Source organism: Corvus brachyrhynchos, unplaced genomic scaffold, assembly GCF_000691975.1.
Source record: "Corvus brachyrhynchos isolate BGI_N302 unplaced genomic scaffold, ASM69197v1 scaffold3, whole genome shotgun sequence".
Classification (NCBI taxonomy): domain Eukaryota; kingdom Metazoa; phylum Chordata; class Aves; order Passeriformes; family Corvidae; genus Corvus; species Corvus brachyrhynchos.
In genome coordinates this window covers 13,386,314-13,413,101 of record NW_008237619.1, presented here as the reverse complement: position 1 = coordinate 13,413,101, position 26,788 = coordinate 13,386,314, and the positions used below count along the sequence as shown (strand labels likewise).

The 26,788-nt window shown below is 49.8% G+C and overlaps 2 protein-coding genes across 3 annotated transcripts in view; both read right to left on the bottom strand.

Annotated features, from left to right (window-relative positions):
• Nucleotides 1-2,811: 2,811 nt before the first annotated feature.
• Nucleotides 2,812-9,156, bottom strand: LAG3 (lymphocyte activating 3). 2 transcript variants are annotated; one of them, XM_008631816.2, is made up of 9 exons: nucleotides 8,917-9,155; nucleotides 8,732-8,810; nucleotides 8,330-8,501; nucleotides 7,941-8,167; nucleotides 7,416-7,673; nucleotides 6,942-7,235; nucleotides 6,309-6,599; nucleotides 5,918-6,033; nucleotides 2,812-3,435 (listed from the first exon to the last, which is right to left on the bottom strand). In XM_008631816.2, exons 2-9 carry the CDS (start codon nucleotides 8,784-8,786, stop codon nucleotides 3,328-3,330), a joined length of 1,521 nt encoding a protein of 506 aa, XP_008630038.1. In that variant the 5' UTR covers nucleotides 8,787-8,810; nucleotides 8,917-9,155; the 3' UTR covers nucleotides 2,812-3,327. The 2 variants fall into 2 exon arrangements, with proteins under 2 accessions (XP_008630038.1, XP_017587501.1); XM_017732012.1 differs by lacking the exon at nucleotides 8,732-8,810 and having other exon boundaries at nucleotides 8,838-9,156.
• Nucleotides 9,157-23,782: 14,626 nt separating this feature from the next.
• Nucleotides 23,783-26,788, bottom strand: part of PTMS (parathymosin) — a 3,418-nt gene continuing 412 nt past the window's right edge. Inside the window, exons 2-5 of the mRNA XM_017732011.1 lie at nucleotides 26,350-26,421; nucleotides 25,559-25,640; nucleotides 25,345-25,409; nucleotides 23,783-24,725 (exon numbers count right to left, since the gene is read on the bottom strand). Of these exons, the coding sequence (XP_017587500.1) occupies nucleotides 24,675-24,725; nucleotides 25,345-25,409; nucleotides 25,559-25,640; nucleotides 26,350-26,421 (270 nt within the window). The 3' untranslated portion in view covers nucleotides 23,783-24,674. The remainder of the gene's footprint in view (nucleotides 24,726-25,344; nucleotides 25,410-25,558; nucleotides 25,641-26,349; nucleotides 26,422-26,788) is intronic.

The following is a 26,788-nucleotide window of genomic DNA, read 5'->3' as shown; positions in this document are numbered from 1 at the left end:
TCAAAGGAAGCTGTGACCCTGTAGGAAGCCCACACCGGAGCAGGGTCCTGGCAGGACCTGTGGCTCTGTGGAGAAAAGCCCATACTGGAGCAGGCTTGCTGGTGGGACTGGTGACCCCATGGGGGACACCCACTGGAGCACTTTGTGAAGAACTGTGGCTTGTGGGAAGGACTCGTGGGAGGAGTTGGTGAAGGGCAGTCTCCTGTGGGAAGGACCCCACCCTAGAGCAGGGGAGGAGTGTGAGGAGTCCTCCCTCTGAGGAAGGTGGGGCAGAGATAACATGGGATGAACTGACTGCAACCCCCATTCCCTGTCCCCCTGCGCTGCTGTGGGGGAGGAGGTAGAGAAAATTGGGAGTGAAATTAAGCCTTGGGAGAATGGAGGGTGGGATGGAGGAGGTCTTTTAAGATTTGAGTTTATTTTCTCAATATCCTGCTTTGATTTGATTAATTGGTAATAAATTCAAATAATTTCCCCATGGCAAGTCTGTTTTGCCTGTGATGACAATCAGTGAGTGATGTCTCCCTGTCCTTATCTGGACCAACAAGCCTCTTGTTATACTTTCTGTCTCCCTTACAGTTAGAGAAAGGAGTGATAGAGTGGCTTTGGTGGTTTGACCCAGCCAGGTTCAACCACCACATTCTGGTATGCTGAAAATACTTATCTGGGTTTTGTACCTGTAGCTGTATCCTTAAGGAAAAGCATCAGGTCTCTTTCCTTCACGTGTCATTTGCTCTATTTCCTGTTTCTATTTATTGACTCCACTTGAAACAGATTTCCAGATTTGTTTGCTTTATTGTACAGACTCTTGGTCCTTCCACCTCAACTCTACTGACTTGCCTTGTGCCATCTTGATTTGGAAATATTTTCATATTTCCTTAGAAGGAAAATCTAAACTGCATAAATACTTCCAGGCTTTTGCTCACTGTAACTGCACCATGTCAGGCATCTGCCTGTCATGACAGGCACAGTGAACAGCTGGGTACAAGCTCAGTGTTGTTGAACTTCTGTCAGAGGAGCAGACAAAACATCAAAGGGCTGGGTGGAAGTAATGCAGAGAAAGGCTCTGTGTCTCCGTGTAAACCAGCACCGCTCCCCTGCCGGGCTGCTGCCTCCTCTTCCAGAGCAAAGGACCCAAGCAGAATTGACCATGCATAGAGATGGTCACTGTCAGATGGAAACTGTCAGAGAGAAAGTCCCAAAATCTGGGATTTGTACCTGAAAGGCAGTGAGTCAGGAGGGGATGGGGAAATAACAAAAAAGGGGATGTGATAAAACGTGGTAAAATAATGACCATCCAAGGTATGATAGATCTGTGAGTCCCTCTTTTCCCAGCCTTTGTGACAGGAGAAAAGAAAAGGGATGGTGAAAGTGGAAAGCTTTCAATTCAAAACTGAGAGAGGAACCATTTTCACACAGTGAATAAGCAGACCTGAGGACTGATTGCCAGAGGAAGCCAGAGAGTACAAGGAAAAAGGGAGGTTTAAAGACAGACCAGGTGCAAATCTGAGCAATGAGAGCATCCAGGCTGGTAACAGGTAATGCTGAAAGTGCTACCCACAGGAGGAAAGAGCATCCCATTGTGTGTGAGAAGAGAGAGCAAACCACTGCCAGGCACTGAGAGAATATGATGTGGTCCTGATGAATACTGGATTGCCCCTCAGCCCCACAGGGGTTAACCAACCTCTTCTCTACCTCCAAAGCATCTGGCAGAGGGAGGTGATTGAGCTAGACAGATCACTCCAACCTGAAAAAAAATTGCAGCATTATCATCTGCCTAGGAAGATGCTGGTACCACACTGGACTGTCTTGCCTTATGTTGGTTCTGCTCCACGGTCTGCCTGAAATTGCATGTGGTGGTTGAAGCAGACAAGTCTACCTCGCAGCTCTGCTGCACTTCTCTAGGATTCAGTGGAGAAAGGAGTGTCATTTTCAGTGAAACACAGGGATAGCTGAGTAGCTGAAGAGCTGTGGAGTCCAGATGTGCTCCCTGGAGCAGGCTAGTTGTGACTTTTGGGTGCTGCTGCACTATCTACAGTCTAAGTATCCCAGAGTGGATTCACTACCTGAGTGCCTGAACCTTTTGGGGAGAGAAGGTGAGAGCCACACAGTAAGAAGGTCTGTTCATGTACCTGCCGAAGTAATGAAAAGCTGGCCTGGCTGTGGTGACCTTCTCTCAAGTCAAGAGAATCTTCCATCCTGAACATGGAGCAGCCACAGCCTGGAGACTCATATGGGAGAAATCACACGTGACTCTCGTTACCAGTAAGTGTTTCTTCTGGGGTGGCATTCAATGGCTGTTCAAGAGCAGCACCACAGTCCTCCGTGGCTGTTCAGAGGGGATGTGAAGAGCATTCTCTGACTACCTGAAACCTAAACACACTGAAGGTCTTGAGAGGTAGGGCCTGGCAGACTTGTGCTTACATTGCTAAGTACATCCTTAGCAGGAGGAGAGTGACAAAGAGCCATAACATCACTTGTAGATCTTTCAGGAAAATGTGAGGACTAAAGGAATAAATGAATGAATGAACAAGGACAGCCAGATGGGAGAAAAAAAGAAAAGAAGGCTCTCAAACACAGCAAAAAGGAGAGACTGAACCTGTGATTCTTCCTTCTCTAGTGGCATTTAATTTCCCCTTCCCCACTGTGAAAATGTCAGAAATGAACAGGCAACTTCAATAGAACAGAATTGAAAGAGAAAGAGAAGGCAGCAAAAGCCTTAGAAATGGCTTCACACAGACAGAGGTACACCCGGCTCGGTCAAATAGGAGCGATCCTCCACAAGCACACGCAGGGGTCAACGGGTTTTTTGTCCCATGGATTTATTTTAAGTTCTAAAATGAGTTTCTAATAAGTTAAAATGCTCAAAATGTGCAACAGGGCAGTGAGCAGGGCAGTGCAGGGAGAGGGAGAAGAGAAGAGAGTGAGCATGGGGGAGAAAACATTGTCAGGCTGCAGGGGAGATGAATTCCAGCCATGTCCTGCATCCAAGTGTTCCACCAGAGAAAGACTGAGAGGGAGGCCATGAAGGAGGGGCAAAGAGTGGGACAGAGATGTGGCACCAAAGCAAGCAGTAGCTACTGGCTCAAATACTCCCAACAGCTCCAAAGCATCTCTGCTGCTGGCCACTTGACTGCAGGGGTGAATCTGCCTTGCCCTGGCTGCAGCTTCCAGCCCCTCTGCAGGTACAGAGCTCCCAAGGTCTCCTGCATTGCTCATGCCATCGCTAGTCCCTCCTGAGAGGTCTGCATGGTGCCCATCTCTCTGCAGCGTGGCACACAGAGTTTCATCCTCCCATGCAGCCTAGCCCCAATGTCCCTGCTTCCATCAGCACTCCGTTTGCTGGATCTTCCCTTTCTGGTTTTCCTCCATCAACTTCCACGGCACATTGGCTGCAAACATCCCTTCCAGTGCTGGGAAGGCAGGAGTCTGCGCCTGAAAGGGAAGCAAGAGGCTACATCAGACAGGAGAGAGAGACTGAATGGCACAAGTCTGGGCTTCTCCCTGCCATGGAAGAGAGTCCTGCTGCTTTCAACCATAAGGCTCCCATTCCGTCCCAGAGCCAGGGAAGAAGACACTCTCTGATACAGGCAATATCTTCTGGGGAATGCTGGTTCAACACGATCTTCTGTGGTGTCATGGGCATCAGGAATAACAAAGCAGGACATGTCTAAGGGAGAGCAAAGACTGATCTGGGCAGTGGTCAGGCCACTGTCAGGTTTGATGGTGTGCGAGACTTTAAAACGCCTTTTCGGAGAGAGGCAATAAAGGCATGAAGGCTTGTGCAAAATGAGATAAGAACAAATTAAAGACAGAACCACTTTCACAAGTGACTTTCTAGACAGTGAAAAACACGTAGATCTCAGGGCTCCTGATAGCAGCAAAGTATAGGGTGACACACAGTCAGTACAGCAAGAAGGGTGAGATTAGCTAGATAATGGCTTGGTAGGTGTGATCTCGGCTAAGAGGAAGGGACTGGGGTATCGCTGACAGGTTTCTGCCAGGCTGAAGGGAAATGAAAAGCATGAGTCTTCAAAGACCAGTCACTATTGGTACAGAGAGTGTGAAAGCGCTAATGAGTTGGGCAGCTGGCAAAGTTGAGGAGCCTCATTTGGAATAAGAGGATGAGAACGTCACGCAAGACCCAGATGTTTTAGGAGAATGGAGCACTAAGCTGAATGACAGATCAATGAAATGCAACAGTACTGATCAGACATTGATAGGGTCAGGGAATTGGAATGGGAATTCCTCATGTGTGGGCAACAGCCCATTGGGTGTGCATGATACACCGTGCAGAGCATCCGGTGTCCAACCAGCGCAGGAACAGCAAATGTAATCTCAGAGGATGCCAGCAGAGAGAGGGAGAGAACCAGAGAAGAGCTGATATCTCTGCTCAAGGCACCTCATCTGCTCTCAGACGGAGGATGAGCCCAGCAGGGAGTCTGTGCAGAGAAGGGTGTGAATCACAGAATCACAGGGCGGTTGGGTTCAGAAGGACCTTTGGAGATGATCCAGCCCAACCCCCCTGCTAAAGCAGGGCCATCTGAAGCCAGTCGAGGAACACCCATGGATAGAGGACCTGTGCTGAAACATGGGAGCCTGGCTTGCTCAGCACAGCAGGGCCATGGGGCCATATGTGAATGCTTGGGGGTGGTGAATATCCTGGTGGGATGAGAGCTGTGTAAGCAAACAGCTGGACACGCAGGTATCCTATTTGCTGCTAGCTGAGGCTTTACAGATACACTGTCAAGGGGCTCCTCTCCAAGGTTTTGGGCCAGAAAGATTCGTTCTGATCACCTTGCCCTGGGCTTGCGCAGTCTAGAGAGTCACACAAAAGCCATAGATTTCTGTCTCATATTATCCTTTACCATCAGTGCTGATTAAGGACGGATGACAAAGAACCTGTCACAAGCTGCTCTTGCACTACCCACAGTGGTTTTTAAAAAATTTCCACCTTGCTTCTTTTGTGATGCTGCCTGCCTTCAGTCTCCAGCCACTGGGACTTGCTAAGACTTTTCATCAGTTCTGTCACATCCCTCATCTTCAGCTCAAGGCAGTTTCAAGGCTCCCAGCTCTTTCACCAGGGTAAGCTCTCCCAAACTTATCTCCCTCTAATTGCCCAGCCCCTTCCCCACTAGAATTGTCATTGTGGGCCCTTTCCATGAGGCTAAGTAGGAGGCAGCTGCATCACAGCTACTCCCCAAAGGTGTCCCTTGCCTTCAAAAGGAAACCCTGAAGGGTGATTTTGCCATGTTATTTGCAGAGCAATAATATGAAAACTGCAGAGAAATGGTCTGACTTGTTTGCACATTTTTTTTTGACATACTGGGGAAGGATTAGTCCTGGCCTGGTCTTGGGGGTCATAAAGGCAAGGTAGAGTTTTCAGAGGATGAGATACTGGAAAAAGCTGAGCAAATGAAGGGCACTAAGTTGCCAGAAGCTGAGAGCTGAGGTGTGAGGGCTGAGCCAGAAACAACAGCCCTGCATTGAGATCCAAGTCTGGGCACCAGCAGGCATTGATACAGAACAGGAGATGGTTACATTAAAGCATCCCACTAAGGAATGAGAGAGAGAGGACATCTACAAAAGCCTGGAAATTAGCCCTCCTCTACTACAGAGTGGCTTGATCTCTGGGGGAATAAACAAAGCTGGGCTGTGATTGTCTCTTAGGAGGTTTTCTTCCTTCTCTGAGGTGTCTGACCTGCCCCCAGAGGAATGCCATGGTTAGCCAGGCCTGCCAATGTCCCGGGTACAGCTTTCACTCTGTGTCCATGACACCCTCAGCAGGCTGCCACAGCCCCATGCCTCCTCTGGCCACTGTGTCCCCAGGACCTTTCACTGCTGTCTCTGGAGTACTCCGGTCAAATAAGGGTGGATGTACAGGAAAAATAACAGAAACGGGGTGATGGACACTTACCCTTTTTTGTAGGGCCAGAGCCACAACACAAACAGCAAGCAGGAGGAAGAGGGTGAGTGTGAGCCCAAAAGTAACCTGCCCACTGAAGATAGAGGGAGCGCTGGAGACCTGGGCACCTGTGAGGAGGAACCACGGTTAGGAAGGAAGGGACAGTTGATTTTGCACCGAGGAAAGGCTGGGACTGCACAACAACAGGCAAAATGGGAAAGAGTGAGGGGAACTGGATGGAGCAACATGCGGAACTGGTGAAAGCTGGGAGAGGATGACAAGAAGATGGGATCCAAGTGGTCCAAGAGGAGAAGGACAGGGTGAGGCTGAGAGAGGAAAGGGCACCAGAGAACTAAGTAGGGTGAGCAGAAGAGGCTGTTTACAGACCCATGGGGAACAGTACCTGTGATCTGCAGGTCATACTCCACTGCTCCCAGTCTGCCTTCTGGGCCGTATACACTGCATTCCCAGGTGCCCATGTCCTTTTGTGACACTTGGGGTATTTCCAAGATGGGTCCCATCTGGGAACTGTGGCCCTCCAAGTTACTGGGAGTAGCCACAGCCAGCTTGCTCTTAGTGGGGGCTGAGTCAAGGTGCTTCCACTGGAAACGTTCATGTCCTTGGGAGTGCGTGAGGTGGCAGATGAGCAGCAAACGATTCCCCTCAGAAACCGGTCCTTGGATGCTCGGAGTCACTGCGGCAAAGGGAAAAAAGTAACCTCAAGAAAGACTACAGGCATGTCCACATCTCTTCCTCATCCATCCTTCTTCTATTGCATCTCTTCTTTATTACTTCCTCTAATTTATTTTCTTTGTCTTTCTCAGTCTTAAGAGGAATAATCAAGTCACCCAGGAAAACTCCTGATTCCAACAGAGTCCAATGTAGTGCAGTGCCCTGAACAGAGGTCTTGTTTCCTGCCCCAGGGTGGGAACACATAACCAGGAGCTATCCCTGCTCATTGCACTGACAGGTGGGGAGGTTTATCTACAGTGAGGGACTCCAGAGGGGCAAAACACCTCCCAGTCTCTCCTCTCACCTGTAACCACGGCCAAGGTCACGTCCCTGCTGATTGTCCTGTGGCCCACAGAGACAGCGCAGCGGTACTGCCCTGCATCACCCAGCCCCACTGCGGGGAGATGCAAGGGGAAGCTTCTGCTGCTCAGATTCTGGGAGATGTCCCAGTCTTGCAAATGTCCTCCTGCAAGGTGGCTCCAGTGGGCTGCCACCACGTTCATCCCAAAGGCACTGGGAAGGTAGCTCAGAGTGCACGGCAGATCGGCTGCAGAGCCAGCTGCAGCATAGACCACAGGGTTGGTGGGGCCATCGAAACCTGAGCCAGAGAAAGAAGATAATGTGGGGTGGTGCCTGGAAAGAGCTCCTCAGGGAGGTGACTGACCTGGGAAGTGAGGACAAGGTAGGAGCTGGGAAGCTGGGGCCACTGGGGTTAGTCAGGCACATCAAGGGGATCGGCTTGGGGATGCTGGTGTATCAACACAGAGGTTGAGCTCACCTAGTACTTGCAGGTTGTATGTGGCAGAAATGATCTCCTTATCAGAGTACCGAAGCTGGCAGCGCCAGGAGCCCGCATCACTCATGGCTGGATGGAGGATGGAGAGAGCCCCGGGCGAGGAGCAGAAGGTCCTGGAGGTGGGGCCCAGGTGCTCCTTATGGAACCAGCATGTCTCCACAAGGCTGGCCCGGTGGCTGGAGTTGCAGCTCATCAAGAGCAGCTCATTTTCTATCACAGGGTTGGATGGACTGAAGGTTACTGCAAAAAGAAGAAGGTGTTGGGTTGGGGGGTGAGCTAAGGTCACAGGGGAACTACCAAACCATCCCTTTGTGCCCTCCCTGTCCTAACTTTATCCCTCAGCTGTCCCTTCAGAGCTGAGGGCAGACAGCAGGAAACTGCACTTTCTGGAGGGTGCTGCCTGTACTCCAACCTGCCCTGCCAAACATGACATCCCCACCCTATCCCACCTTTACAACCTCCCCGGTCCTAAAATCAACATTCTCCAGGTATTCCATCCTCTCCTACCTGTGATTACCCCCAGCTCCACATGGCAGCTGTGGACCTCTGTGTTGTATTTCACCCATGCCTCGTACAGCCCAACATCCTCGCTCCGGACGGGGTCGATCCGCAGGGAGAAATTGCCATTGCGTAAGGCAGAGTCCTGGAGTGACACCCGGGGCTTCATGAGCAGTGCTGTCTTCTGCAGGCCCGAGTACCCCACTTCCAGCACCACATGTGGCTCCTGGTGCACACTGCAAGCAGGACAAGTGAGCAGCTCATGCCAGAGGCAAACATGAGATCAAGGGAGGGGGCAGGAGTGAGGGAATGTGGAGAAGGAGAAAAGGGGCTCAAAGGGCCTCCAACCCTCCCCAGTCCCCCCAGAAGGACTCATATCTCTTTTGGCCCTGGCATACCTTCCCCCATGCCGTTTCCACACCACAGATATCTTGTCAGGCAGCTGCTTCGAGCTCCCCCTCGTCTTTCTGGGGCTCAGGGGGCAGGGCAGCATGGCTGAACTCCCCTCTCTGACCCACACTTTCTGCTCCCTGCTTCTCCCCTCCGATAATCCTGGTAGAATGTGGCCAGCTGTAACAAGATGAAGAGTTGAGCAAAGAGTGGGACTCAATATTATCCCACTCTGGGGTGGGATTGACGTCTTTGCCAGGGTGGGTTAGAATATGGGGTGATATCCGGTCACCTTCTGTGGAGTTGGAAAGGCACAAACTCTCCCTTCCAGCCTTTCCAGGGATCAAGTAACCCCCAGACTCAGCTTACTGAGCTAGTCTGCCCTCCCCAGTATGTTCAGCCCCTCTTACCAGTGAAAGCTAGCAGAGTGAAGGTGAGGAACAGTACCAGGAACACCAGTCTCATGGTGGCATCCAGGAGAGGGGCTGCCTCCCCAGTATGTTCAGCCCCTCTTACCAGTGAAAGCTAGCAGAGTGAAGGTGAGGAACAGTACCAGGAACACCAGTCTCATGGTGGCATCCAGGAGAGGGTCTGCCTCTCACTCAGGTCTGTGCTTGATGAGGCCCAAAGCTTGAAGGAGATCAGCAAAAATGAGGCATGGGCAAAGCAGGTGTTAGAGTGGGTGGGCGAGCACAGAGGGGTCAGTGGGATGTGCTTGCTCTCATGCTCTCTCTCTCTCTCTGATCAAAGCCTTTCCTTAAATGCCTTTATATTGCAGGTGGGCAGCTAATTTCCTCGTATCACTAAGAAGATGCGTCATGACCAAGAAACCAGTACAAGCCTGAGGCACGTGAGGGCAGAGGAGGGAGGGACCAGAGACACTGCTCTAAGCATCTTTTAGTGGAAATTCTTTGGGTCGCTGTTGTTTTTCTTACAGGTTTCGCTTCTATATAGCCAGTGGAAAAAGTGTAGAAGACACTTCCCAGCAAGTACCCTTCATGTTTTTCTTTCATCTCTTACCTTTTTTGGTTTGATCTTCCCGTCTCTTACAGATTCTCTCTAATTCTTTCAGGGCTTTTGAGAACATGTTGGTCTTTTTTCTGTTGTTCTTTCTTTTGTTGTTTTTCTTATCATTGTAATTTTTTTTTTCCTCCTTTAATCTTTCAAATATGCTGATTTCTCTGCTTTTTCTCATTGGTCAGTTCACAGACAGCATGAGGAAAGGGTCTGTGGTAAGCTCCAACCAGGGCATATGTGACTCATCAGTCTAGAGTCCAGGGCTAGTATGGGACACAGCTGAGGTGGTCCAAGGAGAGAGAGTGAGGAGCATCCAGGAGAGAAAAAATAAGCACTGAAGTGAGAGGCTGCATGCTGTGGCACTCTGAGGGGTGTGAGGAAGGAACCCTCCTGCTCCAGGAGCTCCAGCCCCCCCCACTCAAGTTCATGTGCTCGGGGGGCTCATCCTAGCCCCCATGCAGCTGCTGACCTTTGCACAGGGCAATACATTTCCATCCATGTGCCTCATCCTGGGGCCCCTTTTTGTCTCAGAGAACCCCCACTGTTGTGTTCACAGTTTCCAGCAACCCACTGGCTCTGACTCTTTCGGACTTAATCAGCCCTTCATGATGGGTGTCAGACACCCAAGCCCCTCGGTGGCTCATCCACCACGGGCTTGGGCTTTTTCTGAGGCTGAGAGAAGGGAGGTGACTCATAGTGGCTGCTTCTTGACTGTGGAAGGATCCTTGCTCGCTCTCTAGTTTTTCTCAGCTGTGTGGTGAAGGTGGAGGATAAAAGAGAGCCAGCACTATGCTTCACTTCAGCAGACCTCTGTTGTAGTGACAGCTCTCAGGTCTTTCATCCCACGTGGCTCTCCAGCCTCCTGAGTTGTGGGATTGGTGTACAGGTGCAACCTTGTGTGCCTCCATGCCCCTGAGGGACTGCTCTGTAGTGGCCCTTCATGACCTCTTGTGTGACACAGCCCAGGGGATTGCATGAGAGAGGAAGAGACAAGTGAAGATAGGGGAGAACTTGTGACAGTTGTCAGGAGGTGTTTTTTCCTCCTGTTCAAGAAAAACAGTTTGTGGTGACCAGTTCAAGCAGAAAACATCAACCTCTCTGTCCCTTGAATCAGCAGCGCTAGAATGGTGTGAGTGTGTGGGTGAAGAGAGAGAGAGAGAGAGAGAGAGAGAGAGGAGGCAGCTGGAACTGTGGTGGGGAGACAGGAACAGCTCCACAGTCCAGCATCCTCTGCTCCCCCCTCTCCTGGCTTTCTTCAGGGGACACACCCAGCTCGCTACTCTCCCCCTCCGTCTCAGCTCTCCCTGCACTCGTAGCCTTGGCACCCTGGCACTGTCCCCCTCTCACTCCCCAAACCATCCTCAGTGGAATCTGTGCTCTGGGAGATGCTTGTCTCTTGTAAAAACCAGATGTGTTTCCATCCCGCTGGCTCTTCCCGAGAGGCGGTCCCAAGGGACTGATGCCCAGGAAAATGACAGGCATTGCCTGGCACTGGGGTGGCGGGGGGAGGGGGGGTGTGTATTTGGGGCCGAGGGCTTATTTTGCTGAGTGAGCACGTTGTGAAATGAAGGCTTTGGAGGCGCCGTTTTACTCAGCACCAGGCTATCTTTAGCAAAGACACGGTGACGTTCCTCTAACGACCCACTTTAAGTGCTGACTCCCTCGAATGGCATTTTCGTCATCTCCCAGAACAGGACCCCGGCGATAACAGTGACCGGAGAAAGATCAGCACGGGAACGTCTTCTCAGAAGCGCCTGTGTGGGTCCCCTGGGCAGCGAGGCTGACAGGCACGCGTGGGACTCTGGCAGAGCCGTGGGGAATGACAGGCAGGCTACAACGGGAGTGGCCAGGGCCCGGGAGACAGGAGGCCAGCTCACTAAATGCTCCTTTGTCTGCCTCAGGCATCAGTACCTTCAGCCAGGTTCCGGGCTTACCCACAGCAGTCACCTTGTGCACAGCCTTAATACATCGCTTTTCTTGTGTCTCTTGGCATGACTTACAGGTGCAAACTACCCTTACCAAGAAAAGTAGGAATAGAAAACACTGTTCTGCAGTATCATTGAGTTAGTGTCACCGAAGGAATTTTCCGCTGCGTTTCCAGATTTCTGTGATACCATGTTTTTCTCAGAGACATTCCACTTTCATGTTTTGACCCTTGCAGCATCAAGTCTGAAACTGGTCACAATCTTCTGCTTTATGCTGACTTTCTGAAGTGCTCCAGAATTTATATGCAGACTTTAGCTGACCTAAGAAACCACGCCGTGGCTTGTAGCCTGGGTTATCAGCTGGTCTGGGTGTTCCTGAGATAGAGTTCTCAACAGAAGGACCTCGTGTAAAACATCCTGATTGCTGTTTGCCCAGTGCAAAAGCAAACACAGCAGGCAAAAAAAAGTTACTTACTAATAAGAGATAACTAATAACTTCACGGCAAGGAACTGTAAACAAAAAGCAGCCACACCTGGGGAAACAGAAGGGAAAGTCTGGCAAGGATGTGGTGTGAGCAAGAGCTGCTGGGCAGGTTGGTACTCAACAGGCACCTGCACAGGCAGCAGGGTTTCCAGGGATCAGACTGGGATTAACTGCAAGACTTCTGGCACTGACTGGGAAGCTTAGGGAGCTAAAAGAGATCTAAGGTCATCTGCAGAGGGGAAGAAGTGGAGCTGCCCTTCTCTGGGCACTTGGGACAGACGCAGTGGTCCCCAAGCCAACACTGTGCTGCTGCAGCAGGGTCAGGCAGCAGAACCCTGAAGCAGAAGGAGCCAGTGCCCACATCTTGGCAGGCTCTGTGTGAAATGCACAGTGGGGAAATGCATCGAAGTAGGGCATCCTGGGGTAGGGCACTGCAAACCACTCTATCCACACAGAGGGCCATGATGTTTTCTACCAGGGCACCAACCTGAGATGCATTCTGTGTACGAAATTAAGTTCAGGGTGGGTACAAACTTCCTTTTTTGAGGAAGTGGCTGTTCCAGAGATCTTTCTGTCCCTCAGTGATGCCTGGAAGCAGCAAATTATCCCCCCGGGGCAGAGTATACCACATATCAGAGGGACCCATCCACCTGAGGTGACGGGTCCCAAAAAGGAGTGAGGAGAAGAGGATTGGAAAAGAGAAAGTCCACAGCTCTCAGTAGATCTGGGTGAAAGCAAAATGTGCCCCTGCAGAAGATCTTGGAGCAGGAAGAGTGACTGGATGCTCGACTGGGAGGCTTTTTTGAAGGCCCTTTTTAGAGGGTTTTGCTGGATGGGCAGTGCCGGAGTCACCACGGGTCTCTGATGTGGTGCTGAGGGGAGTCTAGTGGTGGCCTGCTTCCCAGAATCCCATGGGAACACCTACAGGAAAGCACAGCTTTATGGGGTTTTTGGACAAATCTGCAGCCTCTTTCTTTACAGTGCTAAAAGGCAAGCACCCTTTGCAAGACAATCCTCAGCAGACAGCTAAATATCCCAGAGAAACCTGAATTAGAAAGTCAGGAGCAGCACTGGGGGGTGCTGACTGAAGCTGTGGGATGCATTTCTGCTAAAAAAACCCTGGTGACTTAATTACTGAAGAGAATCTGCAGCATTCATGGGCATATTTGGCAGCAGGCAACTGGTATCTGGCCAGCATTCGCTCTGGAGAAGTGTGTAACTGTTCTCTTTCAAAAGATCCTTCCTGTGGGAAAGATGGGATGCTGCAGGATCCCCTTTGGTCATCCACAACTACCTGTGGAGATGGTTATCAGTACCTTAGTCAGTATCTAGTTACGTGATGTCTTTGATGCCACAGCCCCTGTGTTTTGCAACACAGAGGGTGAGGTGGATTAACCACAAAAATCCATGCAGCAGGCTAGGTTACACTTTGACTCACCTCTCATTGCAGAATTCATGCTTTTAATCCAGTGGAAAAATATGCAATAGCCTCCCAAACATCCCAGGGCTGCAGTGGGTTTTCTCAAGAGCAGAGAGGTACCCAGGAGCTCGACACATGGTGCCAAGGTGGTGTCAGGACAGGCTGGGAGGCTGATGCTGGACATGTAGTGAAACCAGGGCACCCAGATTCCCCCAACAGACTGCAAAGAAGCCCCTTCTTAGGTGTGGCTTCTTTGGTTTTCAGTCTCTTCACGGTTTTGCAGGGGCTGTATGACTGCTTTTCCTGGGGATGTTTTGGCCTGTGGGACCTCCAAAACAGATTTGGGTTGTGTCTTCTGGTCTTAAGACCCAGCAGCAGACCTGGGGGAACAATGATATTTCTCTGGGTCCCAAGAGAGAAAGTTTGATCCACATATTCCAGGCTCATATCCCCATTGCTGCTGTTTCTCTCAACTGCCAATACAGAATCCCCTCAGAGAAAAATCACCAGAAAAGGATGTGCCTTCTGCTCCTGGGGCTCAAATCCGTTCTGTGTCCTGCTCTGGGCAGTACCATGGGTCTCTCCAACACAGAAGAGGCACCTTGGTCTTGTTGCAGATGCTGGGGGACAAGTGTTGCTCAGAGCACAGAGAGATCTGGCTGTAGGCTTAGTTGCATGTGTCCTCAGGAGCTGTGAAAAGTAGATCTGATCCATGTGCTGTGTTTTCATGGTGCATCATGGCAGGAGAACAGGAGCCTGTGTCTCATGGTGCACTGGATCTCTGGAAGCTGCAGGCAAACACTTACTAAGTAGAGAATATGTTGTTTCTTTCTTAGTGGGAAAGCTAGATAAGAAAAAGTAGACGGTAACTCAAGGAGCATATGATACTATGAGAAATCATTTGCAGAAGAGTACAATCACAGGGAAGGTTGCTGTGGGCGATGGCACAGCAAGGAAGAGCACAGCAGTGCTCCAGAATAGTCCTGAAGAGAATAAAGTCTCTGATTTGGTGATCCCCAGCCACTTTGCTTTGAACAAAGAATTGCTAGGGAAGGAGATGGTGCATTTTTAAACTGAAAGGGCTCATTGTAAATCAAAATGGATTTATTCCTTTATAGTTTAGTTTTCAGCTGGATCAATTCTCTGCTGCTCATCAGTGTTGACAAAAGACAGGCAGCAGGAGAGATGAAAGGGAGGATGGGATTGCCCCTCTCTGCAACACTACGCATTTGTGCTGGGTTAACAGGATTGTGTGCCAGACTGCAATTCAGAGGGTGCTGGCAGCTGAGCTGTTTTTTCAATTTCCTCTCCACTTGGCACCTCATGGCAGGTAGCACCCTGTATTCTTCTCGAAGATATCTTCTACTGCCCCACTAAGAAAAAAACCACGAAACCAAATAAACCCACTTGTTTGTTAGTCACGGCATCACAGGAAGATTCAGGTGGGAAGGGACGTCCGAGTCTCCACTCCACCCCTCTGCTCCCAGCAGGGTGACTCTCAGATGAGACTGGGTTGCTCAGGGCCTGGCCCAGGCAAATCCTGAACACCTCCCATTGTGGATAATCACTGCTTGTTGTGCTCTTGCCTTTAGCACTACAAAGAGACCTCAATGGCTCTGGAGTACCCCCATTCTCACCATGCTGGAAGATGACTGGCACACACAACAGGCTTTCTTGGTGTAAGGGCTGACCCTTATTCACCCTCAAGGGAGACTGGGACCAAAGAAATGGAACTATAAATGGACTTTAAAATTCCCAAGAAGGGATGGGCTCTCCTGTGTCACGATGAGGGCTGGGAGAGACCTGGATTACCAAGATGGAGACCCAAGTAAATATTGGGAAGTTCTGCCAGGAGCTGGTCACTGGGGTGCAATTGAGGCCACATGGAATAAACATGGTTTTAAGCTTGACTTTTTTTTTTTGGTGCCATTTATAATTTTTCCTGGTTATAAGAAGTTTCAGTTTGCAGACATCAGATCCCATTCTCCAGGAGGAGTACACACTGAGCAGCGTTCTCTCCACTGTAACAGGCTTCTCTGCCAGGTTTTCCTCTGAAAGCCACAAAAGACCAAAGGACTCTCTTTAACTGCACAGCATGTGAGAGAGTAGAAGATAAAGCAGCTAATGCTTTTGTGTCCTGTGTAAATACTTCAGACCCTCTGCTGATGAGATGAAAGAGTCCTAGAAATTCAGACTACATGAGCTTCCAGTGCTAGGCTGCCACATGATTTGTTCAGCATCCAAATGCCCATGGATGTCTTATACTGCCAAAACATGGTTAGGAGGGCTGCAGAGCTCTGCAGGTGTGACTGTCTCTCCTGGCATGGTGCATATATTTGGCAAGGTTAATGGGAAGCCACTGCCTCCTAAGACCCCTGGTAAAGTCGCATTTAGAATTCAAACCTAAGGTTCTATGTTGAGGAACAAAGTATGTGGAGCACGCTTCCAGAACAGAATACAGTATCCTGGGAAGACAAGATTCCAGGGAGGGAGATAGATGATAACATGCTGTATAAAATGGGATCTCAAAGAGTGAACAGATTGTGTTACCTCTGTTTACAGCACAAGTTACTGGAATGTGTCCATATTTCGAAAAAGGATGTGGAAAAATGGAAAAGGATTTAGAAGAGTGGTACAAAAAAAGCCATCTGACTTGGGAGCCTGGGGATCTTGCTTTGAAATGAATTAACTTGAGGTGTTTGATTTCTTGTACCTAATCTGAAGAAAACAGTGGTGAGCTCAGGCAGCAATTTTACTGCAAACAAAAGGAAATTCATTTTACGTGTCACAAAGACAGAGTAATTCTTGTTAGAGGATGATGTGGAGGCCAGGAGTACAAATGAGTTCAAATACAGATTGGGCTATTTGTTGAGGATCAGTTCCTCTCTGGCTTTCAAATGTGCTGACCTGATATGACTGGCAGCTGAGGATGTCCTTGACTCTTGCACAGTCCATCTTTGATATTTTTTTCCCACGAGGAGAAGATGTGAGATAGAGGCAGGCTCTCCACTCCAGCAGAGGAATCTGACCAGAGGCTCGAAATTAAACCCCAAAACCTGCCTGGAAATGAGGTGCATGTTTCGGGAAGAACTCTTGCTGTGGCCTTTTCACCACCTGCAGACTGTTAACCTGAAAAATGGTCGATGGCATCCTCTTGCTCAGCCCTAGGATATGGGGCTCTGCAGGATGAAGGAAACCAAGCCAGATGATCACCATCATAAGAATAAAACAGTATCTATTCATATTTCTCCAGGCTTTGCCCTTACTCACAGCCCTGACTGGAGGGCTTCCCTAAGAGTTCATGTGTGCCCTTTTCAAGACTCAGAAGTAAAAGCCAGCTTGTCTTGCTCTGCAAGAAAACTCCAGTGAAGGGAAACAGTGGATGAGCGTGACTGCTGAGCTGAGGCATTTAAGCCACAGGGAAAAGGAAGGAAAAAGTTCCTGGACTAAGATGAAGTGGGGTGGTGGTGGTACGTGGGTGTGGGGACTTTCCCCTGAGTTTGGCAGGGACCGCCTGTTTTTTCCCTAGCTACAGGTGCTCAGAGGGCTCATTTGTTCCAGCCCTGAAGGAGATACAGGGGTTTCTATGTTTTCATGATAATTTTTTTTCAATTACTATAATTTTCTTCTGTCTGTTGCATATTAATTCAAAATAAAAGTCACTCTGAAGGACTGGCAACCCCAAGGGCTCTGTGTGCCCCCTGTTGAACTGTAAGACCAGATCAGCTTGTGCAGAGGAGGAAATATGGGCAAAATGGTCCAGTCACAAGCCAAGGTAAAGTTCAGAAGCCTTAATAATGGAAAAGGAGGCTACAGTCATACTGGCACAAGAGTAGTTATTCAAAAGGAAAAAAAAATATACCAAACCAAGAGTAACAGCGTGTCTTGGTCTGTGAAATACAAATGTTTGGAGTGGATATAAAAAACAGGAGTTCTCAAAGCGATGTGGCATCCTCATTGAAGGGTCAGAAGATGACCTGGAAACCTTCCCAGGTTCTTGAGGGTGGGATTCCACCTTACAGCTGTTCTCATGAGGAAACTGATCTAAAAGACACTCTTCCTAGCTTGCCTTCCTGCCTCAATGCCACAGGGAATGACAGCCCCTGGCTACATACTCACTGCCTCCGGCACAGTTTCTAATAATATGGTCCTTCATGGGGTTCTAAGACAGACCAATGTAAAATTTTGGTTTAAAAGGAGGAGGAGAAGAAAATGTGAGTGTGTAACTACAATAGGGAATAACTAAAATTGCTTCCATGGCAGGTTCCTACAGACATCTGCCCAAGCACGGCTGAGTGGATGATGAACTGTGCTGAGGGTGGAAAGGACAGAAAACTTTTAAAATGCTATTGCTGACGTAGAACTGAAGCTGTAGACAGTGAGAAAAACAGGCCCCTACTTCCTAAGGGTGGGACAGTCAAACTCCAAGGCTCCAGGGGATCCAATAAGAGAAGGAACACCACTGGGAAAGGGTCCAAAAAGCATATGTGCCTTTCTATTGGAGGTCCCCTGGGCTTGCCTTGGACTCTCTAGGCAAGGGACCGTGTCTCCAGCAAGACAGAGACACCTGTGTGTGTTCAAATCAACCTGTGGACACGCAGCCAAGACCAATCTGACCGTGACCGAGCACACAGGGCCTTCTCAGCTGTCCAGGTTCACCGGTGGTGTGATCAGAGCCGTTCCTGGTTGCTCCACGCTGGGAGGCAGCGCACAGCCTGCCCTGTGCCCGGCATGTCGGGTACAGAGGCACTGGGATGAGGTTTGCTCACGATTTTCCAGTCGTGTATTCACGGGCACATCGGGTTTGGTGCCACCAGGGGGCCCTTGTTAGGCAGGAAAGCTGTGCTTGAGGGACTCCGGCCATCCCTGTCCCAGAGATCAGTCTGTCCCAGACGACCAGGAAAAGCAGCATAAGGTGCGCCCTCCACGCTGAGAGGTTCCAGTCTGAGCTGGGTTTGGTCGTGCTGCCTGCTTGCTCTCACAGGGGGCTGCTGTTTTTCAGCACAAGCAGAGGTCTTGAAAAAAGAGATTAGGGCTCAGCCTTTGTGCCCCGAGTTAAGGCAGATCACTCCGGAGTCCTCAGCGTTAAGAACACGTACAGCACTAAGGCGTGCTGCTGTACAGCAGCTGGGACACCCCAGGTGTCACCACTGTATCCCAATTCCATGACACCTGTCTCCCTTTCTGTCTGCAGTCTGGAATCCCATCTGTAGGCTTTCCACACTTGGAAGCAAAAGCAAAAGCAGTCCTGGGGGATACTGGGAACACCTATAGGGATCCTGCCACAGATGGGAGATTTGATCTGAAGTCAGGATTTCATCTGAAAGCCCTTTAAAGCATAGAGAAACTGAGGCAGAACAGGATCCTCTCCCAGCGAGAAACTACAGTCAGCATGGCACACAGTTAGCAATGCTACAGCAGATTGCTTATTTCTACAGCTATGGAAAGGGATTCACAGACCCTGAAGCAGTCTGTATTTTCTTTAGTTATGAGCAAAACCTCCTGACTCATTTGAATTACACGGTTGGCTTTTCCAAACATCCCTACTGAATCTTCTGTGAAATTTACCTTGTGAAGAAACATCAAATTCCCAGCTCAAATCTGGGTCCATATTTACCATGCTGCTGTCCTGGAAGCTCTGGAGGTTTGTTGGAGCCATATTCAAGAGCTTTAGCTCTTTTCAAGACTGGATCTGACGTAAAAAAAAATTTATAAGTACCAAGAAACTTCCCATAAGGAAACAGCAACCAGCTATAAGTTTTCTGGTGGGATTTTAGGTGTGCTTACGGACAAGCCTAAAGGAGCACTCGCTACCTGGGGTCATGCTGGGAAGTGCTGTCCAGCAAAGACCTTTCTGTCAAGAATGTTTCAGGCAAGGGGCTTTGAAAGTTGTCATTATAAATTATGCAGCCTAATAAATGCATCCTAAAATGATGCATGAATTGTTGTAAGACTGGGGGAAGTCTAAGCCATGACTCTCCCTGAGCTGCCAGCGAGGTATTGGCAGACACAGGTAATCACAGGGCTCTGGAAGCTGGCTGGTTTTGCTACATCTTACATCCTTTACTGGTTGCAGGATCTTCTCTCTTGGATGCAGGGAGCCCTGGTAACATTTTGGACTTAAGGACAAGATCCATCATGCAGGACATGTAGCCAAACACCCTGCTGACATGACACCACTGCGTGGCTTAAGGGACTAAACCGAGAATAAAGCATCCTGTACCCAGACAGGACCTTGGAAAAGCTGACCTGGACTTCTTGAGATGCGATGTTTAAGATACGTGGTAGAGAATGGCAACAATAAACGTCATTTCAAAAAGCCCTGGAGGTCTATGGAATGTGCGGCTCCTACAGCCCCCTGGTGACAAGTAGTGTCAGTCAGATGTCACCCACAGCACACACACGAGTGGTGTGCTCTTCTGCCCTCTTCCGTGGGTGACATGCAGCAGGTCACCGAGCCCCCTGCTCTAGCCTGCCTGCACAGGGACACCTGACAAGGTGAACTCTGTCTGCTCTGATATCCCAGTTCTGTGAGGCTCAGCTGAGGAACTGCTGTTGTGCACAGATACTTCCAGCTGGGACTCAGGCTTCCTGAACAGCCTGAGACAGGACAGCATCTTCTTCTGTGTCTAATAGGAAATGCCTCCCACAAGAGCGAAGCTGTGCTTGGTGGCACCACGCTGGGCCCATGAGCCATGTTGTGTGGCTGAGACCCATGAATACTTAGAGACCTTAGAGCCCTGTGACTGTCCAGGCTTTGCTAAAACGATAAAAGCTCACCAGGAAATAGTTCTGGGTTTGTGTGGCAAGGTTTTAGTCATGGAGGGGCTCCAGGGGTGGTTTCTGTGAGAAACTACACCATGTGAAGAACTGGCTGCAACTCCCTGCACTGTTGGAGGGGAGGAGGTAGAGAAAATTGGGAATGAAATTGAGCTCAGGAAGAAAGGAGGGGTGAGAGGAAGGTGTTTTAAGATTTGGTTTTATTTTCTCATTATCTTTCTCTGATCTGATTAGTAATAAATTAAATTAAATTTTCCCCGAGTCAAGTCTGTTTTGCCTGTGACAGTAATTGGTGAATCATCTCTCCCTGTCCTTATCTTGACCAATGAACCTTTCCTGACATGAGCCTTTACTATATTTTCTGTCTCCCATCCTGTTGAGAAGGGGAGCATTAGAGTGGTTTAGGTGGACTTCTGGGGTCCAGCCAAGGTCAACTCACAACAGAAAGAAACCCCAAATTCACCCCCTGATGAGATGTCCTGTCCATCTGCAGCATGTCCCAAGTCTGAGCCCACACATGTAAACACAGACTCCTTCCCTGAGAAAACAGACTGGAGCAGCCATGAGCGTGTCTGTCTTTGACTCCGTGCTTGAAATAAGGGAGAGAGGTGGGAGGGAAAAGTACACGGGCTTCTTAAGGATCTGGGAAGGCAAGTTGTTTCAGTTTCCCATATGGCATATGGGAAGTGGCTGAGCAATGTGTCTCCTAACCAGGGGGACTAAAGGAGCCCCTGATCCCAGAGGGAGCGGTGGGGGGGGAGGAGAAATAATTGGTCTTCACTGTTTTTTTTAAAGCTAGTGCAACCAGGTGATTATGGACTTTCCTGAAGCAAGAAGGGTTTTCTTCCCAGACCAGCAGTGGCTGGAGGACTCACTTTTTCCGGGTCTGAAGGAGGGTTCACGACTCTGCCCATGTGATGGTTTTGATTATTCCAGTCCTGTATCATCTATTGCGTTAAAACTGGTGTGAAAGACAAAAGAAGCTGGGCAGAGGGGATCATTTGTCTAACGGGAAATGAGAAGGTGACAGCTATAAGATACAAAGAGCATTCATTTCTGGGCTCAGCACTTCAAAATATCTTCAGACTCAGCTCAAATTTTCCATGGCAGGCCTCTATTTCTTCATATATCACAGAAATTGGTAGATGGAAAGGGACATCTCAAGATGCCGAGCCCAACTCCCTTCGTCACATCAGAGCTGATTCCAGAGCTACATCAGGTTGCTTAACCAGAAGCATCAACTGGTTTTATTCACCCAACAAGGCAGTGCTGCTGTTCACCTGCAGCAGCCAGAGCTGTCCCAGTAGGTTTGGCACCCCTTTCACAGCCCCAGCCTTCAGGAGGTTTGCTCATCACTTTGGTGGCCCCAGGTCCCACCTGTCCGCTGATCCCTGCCAAGGAGTGAGGGGCCACTCACTCATCCAAGTGAGGACAGGGACCCAGCTAAGACCTCATAGGTGGCTCTACCTGCTCTCTGCACTGGTGTCAGCATTTGCTTTTCCAGACCACACAAAAGGGCCATCAGAAGCAGAAATTGTCAGTCTAGAAGGAAGTTTAGCAGAGCGTGCAAGAGCATGACTGTGACACCTCCACAATTCCCTCAAAGCAAGCAGACCTGGAGGAGGAGGAGAAAGGAGGAAATCTCCAGTGCTGCCTGGCTGGCAGGACCAGATCTGCTGTAAGCTTGCAGCAGGTTCCACGGGAAGCAAGGAAGGGACAGCTGAGGGAGTTCTGCCCCCAGCTGATGAGGTTAACAGATGGTCACAGGAATTAAATGAAATGAGCGGAGAATTAGCACAGAGCCAAGAAAGAGGAGTAAGGCCCCGAAATGGCATCGTCACTTCAGAGGAGTCACTGGTGAAGACAGGCTTTGTTCTTACCTTCATGACACCAGCACAACATGGCTGATCACACTGTAGAAGAAGAACTAGGCTGAAAGACAAAAACACCTGCAGGTTCGGACGCAAACAAAGCACGCAGGCAGGCTTGAGATAAAGTGCAGTGCAAAGCCCTGCATTCTCACCTTTTTCTGGAAATCTATGCAACTTCTTGCTGTGCTCCCTCTGTCAGCCAAAATACCGCTGGATACAGCACGGATATTTGCAGGTCTACAGGAAAGGAAGAAACGGTGTGATTTTCAGTTGTGTTATCTGTAGCCCTCACCTCCAGTCAGAGGTGATGTCCTGCAGGTCACCAACATGAAAAAAACCCAAAGCAGGTATTTTTCTATTTGTGTATCTCTAGCTGTATCTTCTAACTATCCATAGACAATGATAAAGGTGTTCAATAAAACTAAGATGGAAGAAATAGTAGAAACTGTGGGATCAAAGGGCCCACAGAGACATGCAGAAGCTGTCTAGCAGCCCTTTGTCACTTCCCTCTGTCCTGCAGTATTTCCCTCAGAGGAAAGGAAGGATGGCTGCTCACACTGCTAGTGCTGGCCTAAAAATCAGCTGCTGCCCCACTTCCTTCTGGATGACTGTCTGGACAGAGACAGTGGTACTGGTGTTGCATCCACATAGGAAGCAGAGATGGAGTTATGCCTCTGTAACTTCTCATTGGCAAGCACATTCTTCACTACCCCTAGCCAGGCGCTGCAGTGGTGGTGGGGAGGAAGTATGAAAATTGCAATCTGCCTCTGCAGAGATTGTATCATCTGCTGATAATTTGTCTTCAGTACAGAACAGCAAAAGCTGGCTGCCGAGCAGAAAGTTTGGGGAAGTCCTGAGGACTTGCCCAAATCTGGAGCAGAGACTAGAATCTGTAATTTTTTAAAATGGAGCAATGCTGGAATACCAAATTGCGACAGCGCAGCTACGAGGTACGCGCCGGCTGGAGCAGCCCACTGATCCCAGCGCCCAAGGCGGGCGGGAGCAGAGAGGGGTGTTGCAAGTCCCTCCCAGGCAGCAGCGACCTGCTTTTGGAACCCGGCTCTGGGGGAAGGCACCCAAGCTGGCTGTGGCTCCAGACCCGGCCACGGGCAGCGGGGGCTTGGCAGCAGCTGTGTCCCCCTGTGCCCTGTGCGCAGCCCAACACCGGCATTTGGAGAAAATGACAGCGGATGCTTTGCCCCTCTGGAGACAAGTAAGTGTTTGCACTTCCAGTGTCTGATCCGCTGCTGCAGTCGGACAAGCACAAAGCCGCTGACGCGCACACAAAAGTTGGTATTATTTGCAGCTCCCGGTGGCTCGTTGCGCGAGTGCCAAAAGTACGAGTTGAAAAAGAAGAAACACGAACAGCAGCTTTAAAGGTCTTGCACAGATAAAAAGACAAACGCTTGACAGCTCTCCCCAAGGCAGCTGGTGGGACAAAGAAGTGAAGCTCTTGCCTCTTAAAACGCTCCCTGGTCGCTGCGCCTGGTGCTGTGTGAGTCATGCCTGAAGCCAGCCAGGGCAGGGGGCCATGGGGCAGCGTACGGTGAGAGCAACACGGGGCTGCATCCAGCAGCTACAGCTTGGTGTCCCTTTCCAAACCCCTTGTGCCCAGTGCTGAGGCCCAACAGCAGTTTTAAGAGCTTCGGGACAGCCCTGGAGCTTCGTCCAGTGTTTGTGCTCTGCCCTCGCTGGAACTGCAGCATGACAGGGAACAGCACCCAAACACGCTGCCCAAGGGGCCCTTCAAATAACCAACGCGTGCCCTTTGATCAACCTCTGGCTCCCCTCTCCACCCACGGCTGGACAAGCCACTCCCTCCTCCCACAAAACAACTCCCCACACACCCCCCCCCCCCCCCCCCCCCCCCCCCCCCCACACAAAAAAAAGCCACTCCCTCTTCCCACAAACCAACTCCCACCGACCCCTGCAGGTTGTGAAGACACAGCCATCCACACCAGCGGTTTGAAACATTTTTAAACGCTTTTATTTACAGTGCTTGTTGAAAACAATATATATATTTATATCTATCATCCTTGTGATGTCTGTGCCATAGAAAACGCTGTGGCTATATTGCCTTTAATTTACAAAAAATGGTCACAAGAAAATCTGAAGGGAAAAAATGGAAATCAAAGTTTGGTCCCCAATTGTTTCTCTCTTGATTTGTTTTAAAAAAGCCTCCAAATTAAAAAAATACACAGCTCAGATGAAATTCATATATAAAAGCAACCCTTATCTTCCGAAAAATTCGCGAGGGCCAGCTTGCTGTCATGTAAACTTGGAAAAAAACCAAAAGCTTAAAATAAATCCTGTCTCCATGTGTCACTTAATATAACCATTATTTGCTTGTAATATTGTCTTTCCTCTCAGGGTTCAGCGGGAAAGCGGATGAGAAGAGGCCTAGGACTGGGGAACGCACCATGAGATCTGTGCCCGCAGCCTCCTGGCTCATGGAGGAGCTCTGGCAGCTGGGCTGGGGAGCAGGAGCTCTCAAGAACCTCATACCAGTGACAAAACAGGCAGGCAGGTGAGAAGGGGACGGGAGGTGCTCTGCCACATGAAGTGCCCGGCGAGGTTGTGTGCCCAGGAAACCATGAGATTCTTGAGGGAAGAGGAGCACTGGTAAGTGGGGCACAGTGAAGGGATGCAGGGGACTGGGATAATTTCAGCTGGGGAATGTCATGGATGGGTTAAGTCTCTGGGAGAGAAGGGACCTGCTGTCTTCCCCATTTGAGAGCACTTCTAATCTTTCCTCATCTGAGATTGTGTGAAGCCAGAGGCTAGCGGGCAGTGCAAGCACAGGCTGGAATGGAGGAGGAGAGATGGACGGAACAAGGGAGATGGGAGGGGAGCTCTTCAAGCTGAAGAGCCGTTTTCTGTCTTCTGTCTCTTTGGATCCACTTCATCCTACATCAGCCATGGAGAGGAAAAAGAGGGAGTTACCATCAAACAGTCACCACTCCAAGGCACATAATTTCTCCACAAAATTCTTAACTGCTGCTCTTTCCTCCATATGGAAATCTCTGTTAGGCCCACTCTAAATCCACTCCCCTCTAAAGCACCCTTGAGTGCCTGACACAGCTGTTCTGTTGGTCATGGTTAAGATGCGGACAGTTCCATCCGGAGGGACACCACACCCACGCTGTTACTTCCAGGAGGTATAAGAAGCCGAGGCTCACACCACTGCAGACAGACCCCAGGGTCCACCCTTACAAGTCTATCTCCTGGCCTGAAGCCCAGAAGACACAGGTAGTTCAAAGGTCATTGCCAAGCACAACCTTGAGCACCTCAACTCCCTCTCACTTACTCAGCACTGCTGGTGGAAGGACCCAGATCCTACAAGGAGCATACATGATTTACTATCCCCTTGCCACATCAGGTTTGTTTACCCATCTGCTGCTGAAGCAATGAGACCCGAGGCCAATTTGAGATTCTCAGCAGCAGCATCCACGTGGATTTGATCAGCACTCAGCGAGTTGCCTTGTTCCTTCTCCCCACTATTATCCTCACACTCACTACTACTCACCTCTTCCTCCTCTGCAGATCGTTTCTCTGCGTGGCCATCCTGCTCTTGCCCATTCTCGTCTCCTTCTAAGCACAAGCAAGAAAGGAAAATCACAGGTTAAACTGAAGCAGCATTTAAGGGAATGTAATCTCACAGTCAAGAAGGCTCAGAGAAGGAATTTCCTTCCACAATCTTCTATTCCTCTGAAACTTCCTATTCCTTCAGGTTTCCCTACCTTCATCCTCATCACCACCTTCTTCTTCATCCACATCATCAGGATTCTCTTCATCATCCTCATCAGCGCCGTTCTCCTCATCCTGAATGAAACAGATCAGTCATAGCAGAAACTGGTGCCAGGATAACATTTCCACATTCTCTTTGCTACAAGCACAATTTCCAGAGCTCCAGCCACCTCAGGTGTGCACTGAGTGCATTGTTACTCCGACACCGTTATTCCCACCACCCCTGCTGAACACTCCTCCCAACCAGCTTTACAAAGCCAATCCTTCCAGTCCATCCCCAACAACACGAAGCTCCTTGTCTCCCACAAGCTTACATCCTGATGAGCTGCCGCCATCCCTCCCAACAACCAAAGCATCTCTGTGATTACAGGCTAATGACTTAGCCGAGGCTCACAGTACATCTGCTTCCAGATCCCTTCCGACCTCCATCAATCTGTGCATTTCCTCCTTGTTCCTCCCCCCACCTCCAACACGCGCTCCTTGTGTGCCTCAGGGTACTTCGTGGGCGAAGGACCACATCTCCCGTGCCACATTCTCCTACTTCTTGGCTCCATTCCCTTCTTTGACCTTTTTTCTCTGTGATGGGCTGTGCTGACTACACTAAGTCCTTCAAGGCTCATTCTCCACAATTATCCGAGAGCTCTCTCTCCCATTACCTCTATGCTGGAGCTCCCTTGACCTGCCCTCTTTCTTGATCTCCCGTATTCCCTTCATATTCATTACCCACATCGAGCACAAAACCCTCCCCCGACGTCTTCAAATCTGTCCCTCAGAAGGGCCTCACCTCTACTGTCTCCTTCTTCTTTTCTTTGTGGACTGCTTTCTCTTCGAGTTTTTCCTTCTTCTCTTTCCTTTCCTATATGTGAAATGAGGTGCGGGGGGAGGGGGGGGGGGAAAAACCAACAACATTCTGGCGGTCAGCGGCAATAAAAGACGGGGATGCCTGAACAAAGAAGGCTTGCAGGAGAGGCGGAATAGCGGGCGAGAAGACATATTAGGCGTTAAATCCGCCCGCCTGACAAAGGAAAACAGCAGCGAACGCGCGTCAGAGCTACTTTTAGCCGGCACACGCGTGTGGAAACCAGAAGCGGCATGGAAGAGTTTTAACGATTTGAAAAAAAAACCAAAAAAACAACAACAAAAAAAAAACCCCAACCTTGTCGGCAGGATCGAGGCGTTTCCGGACCTCTCTCTCTCTCCATTCCCCCCCTCCCTCCTCCTTC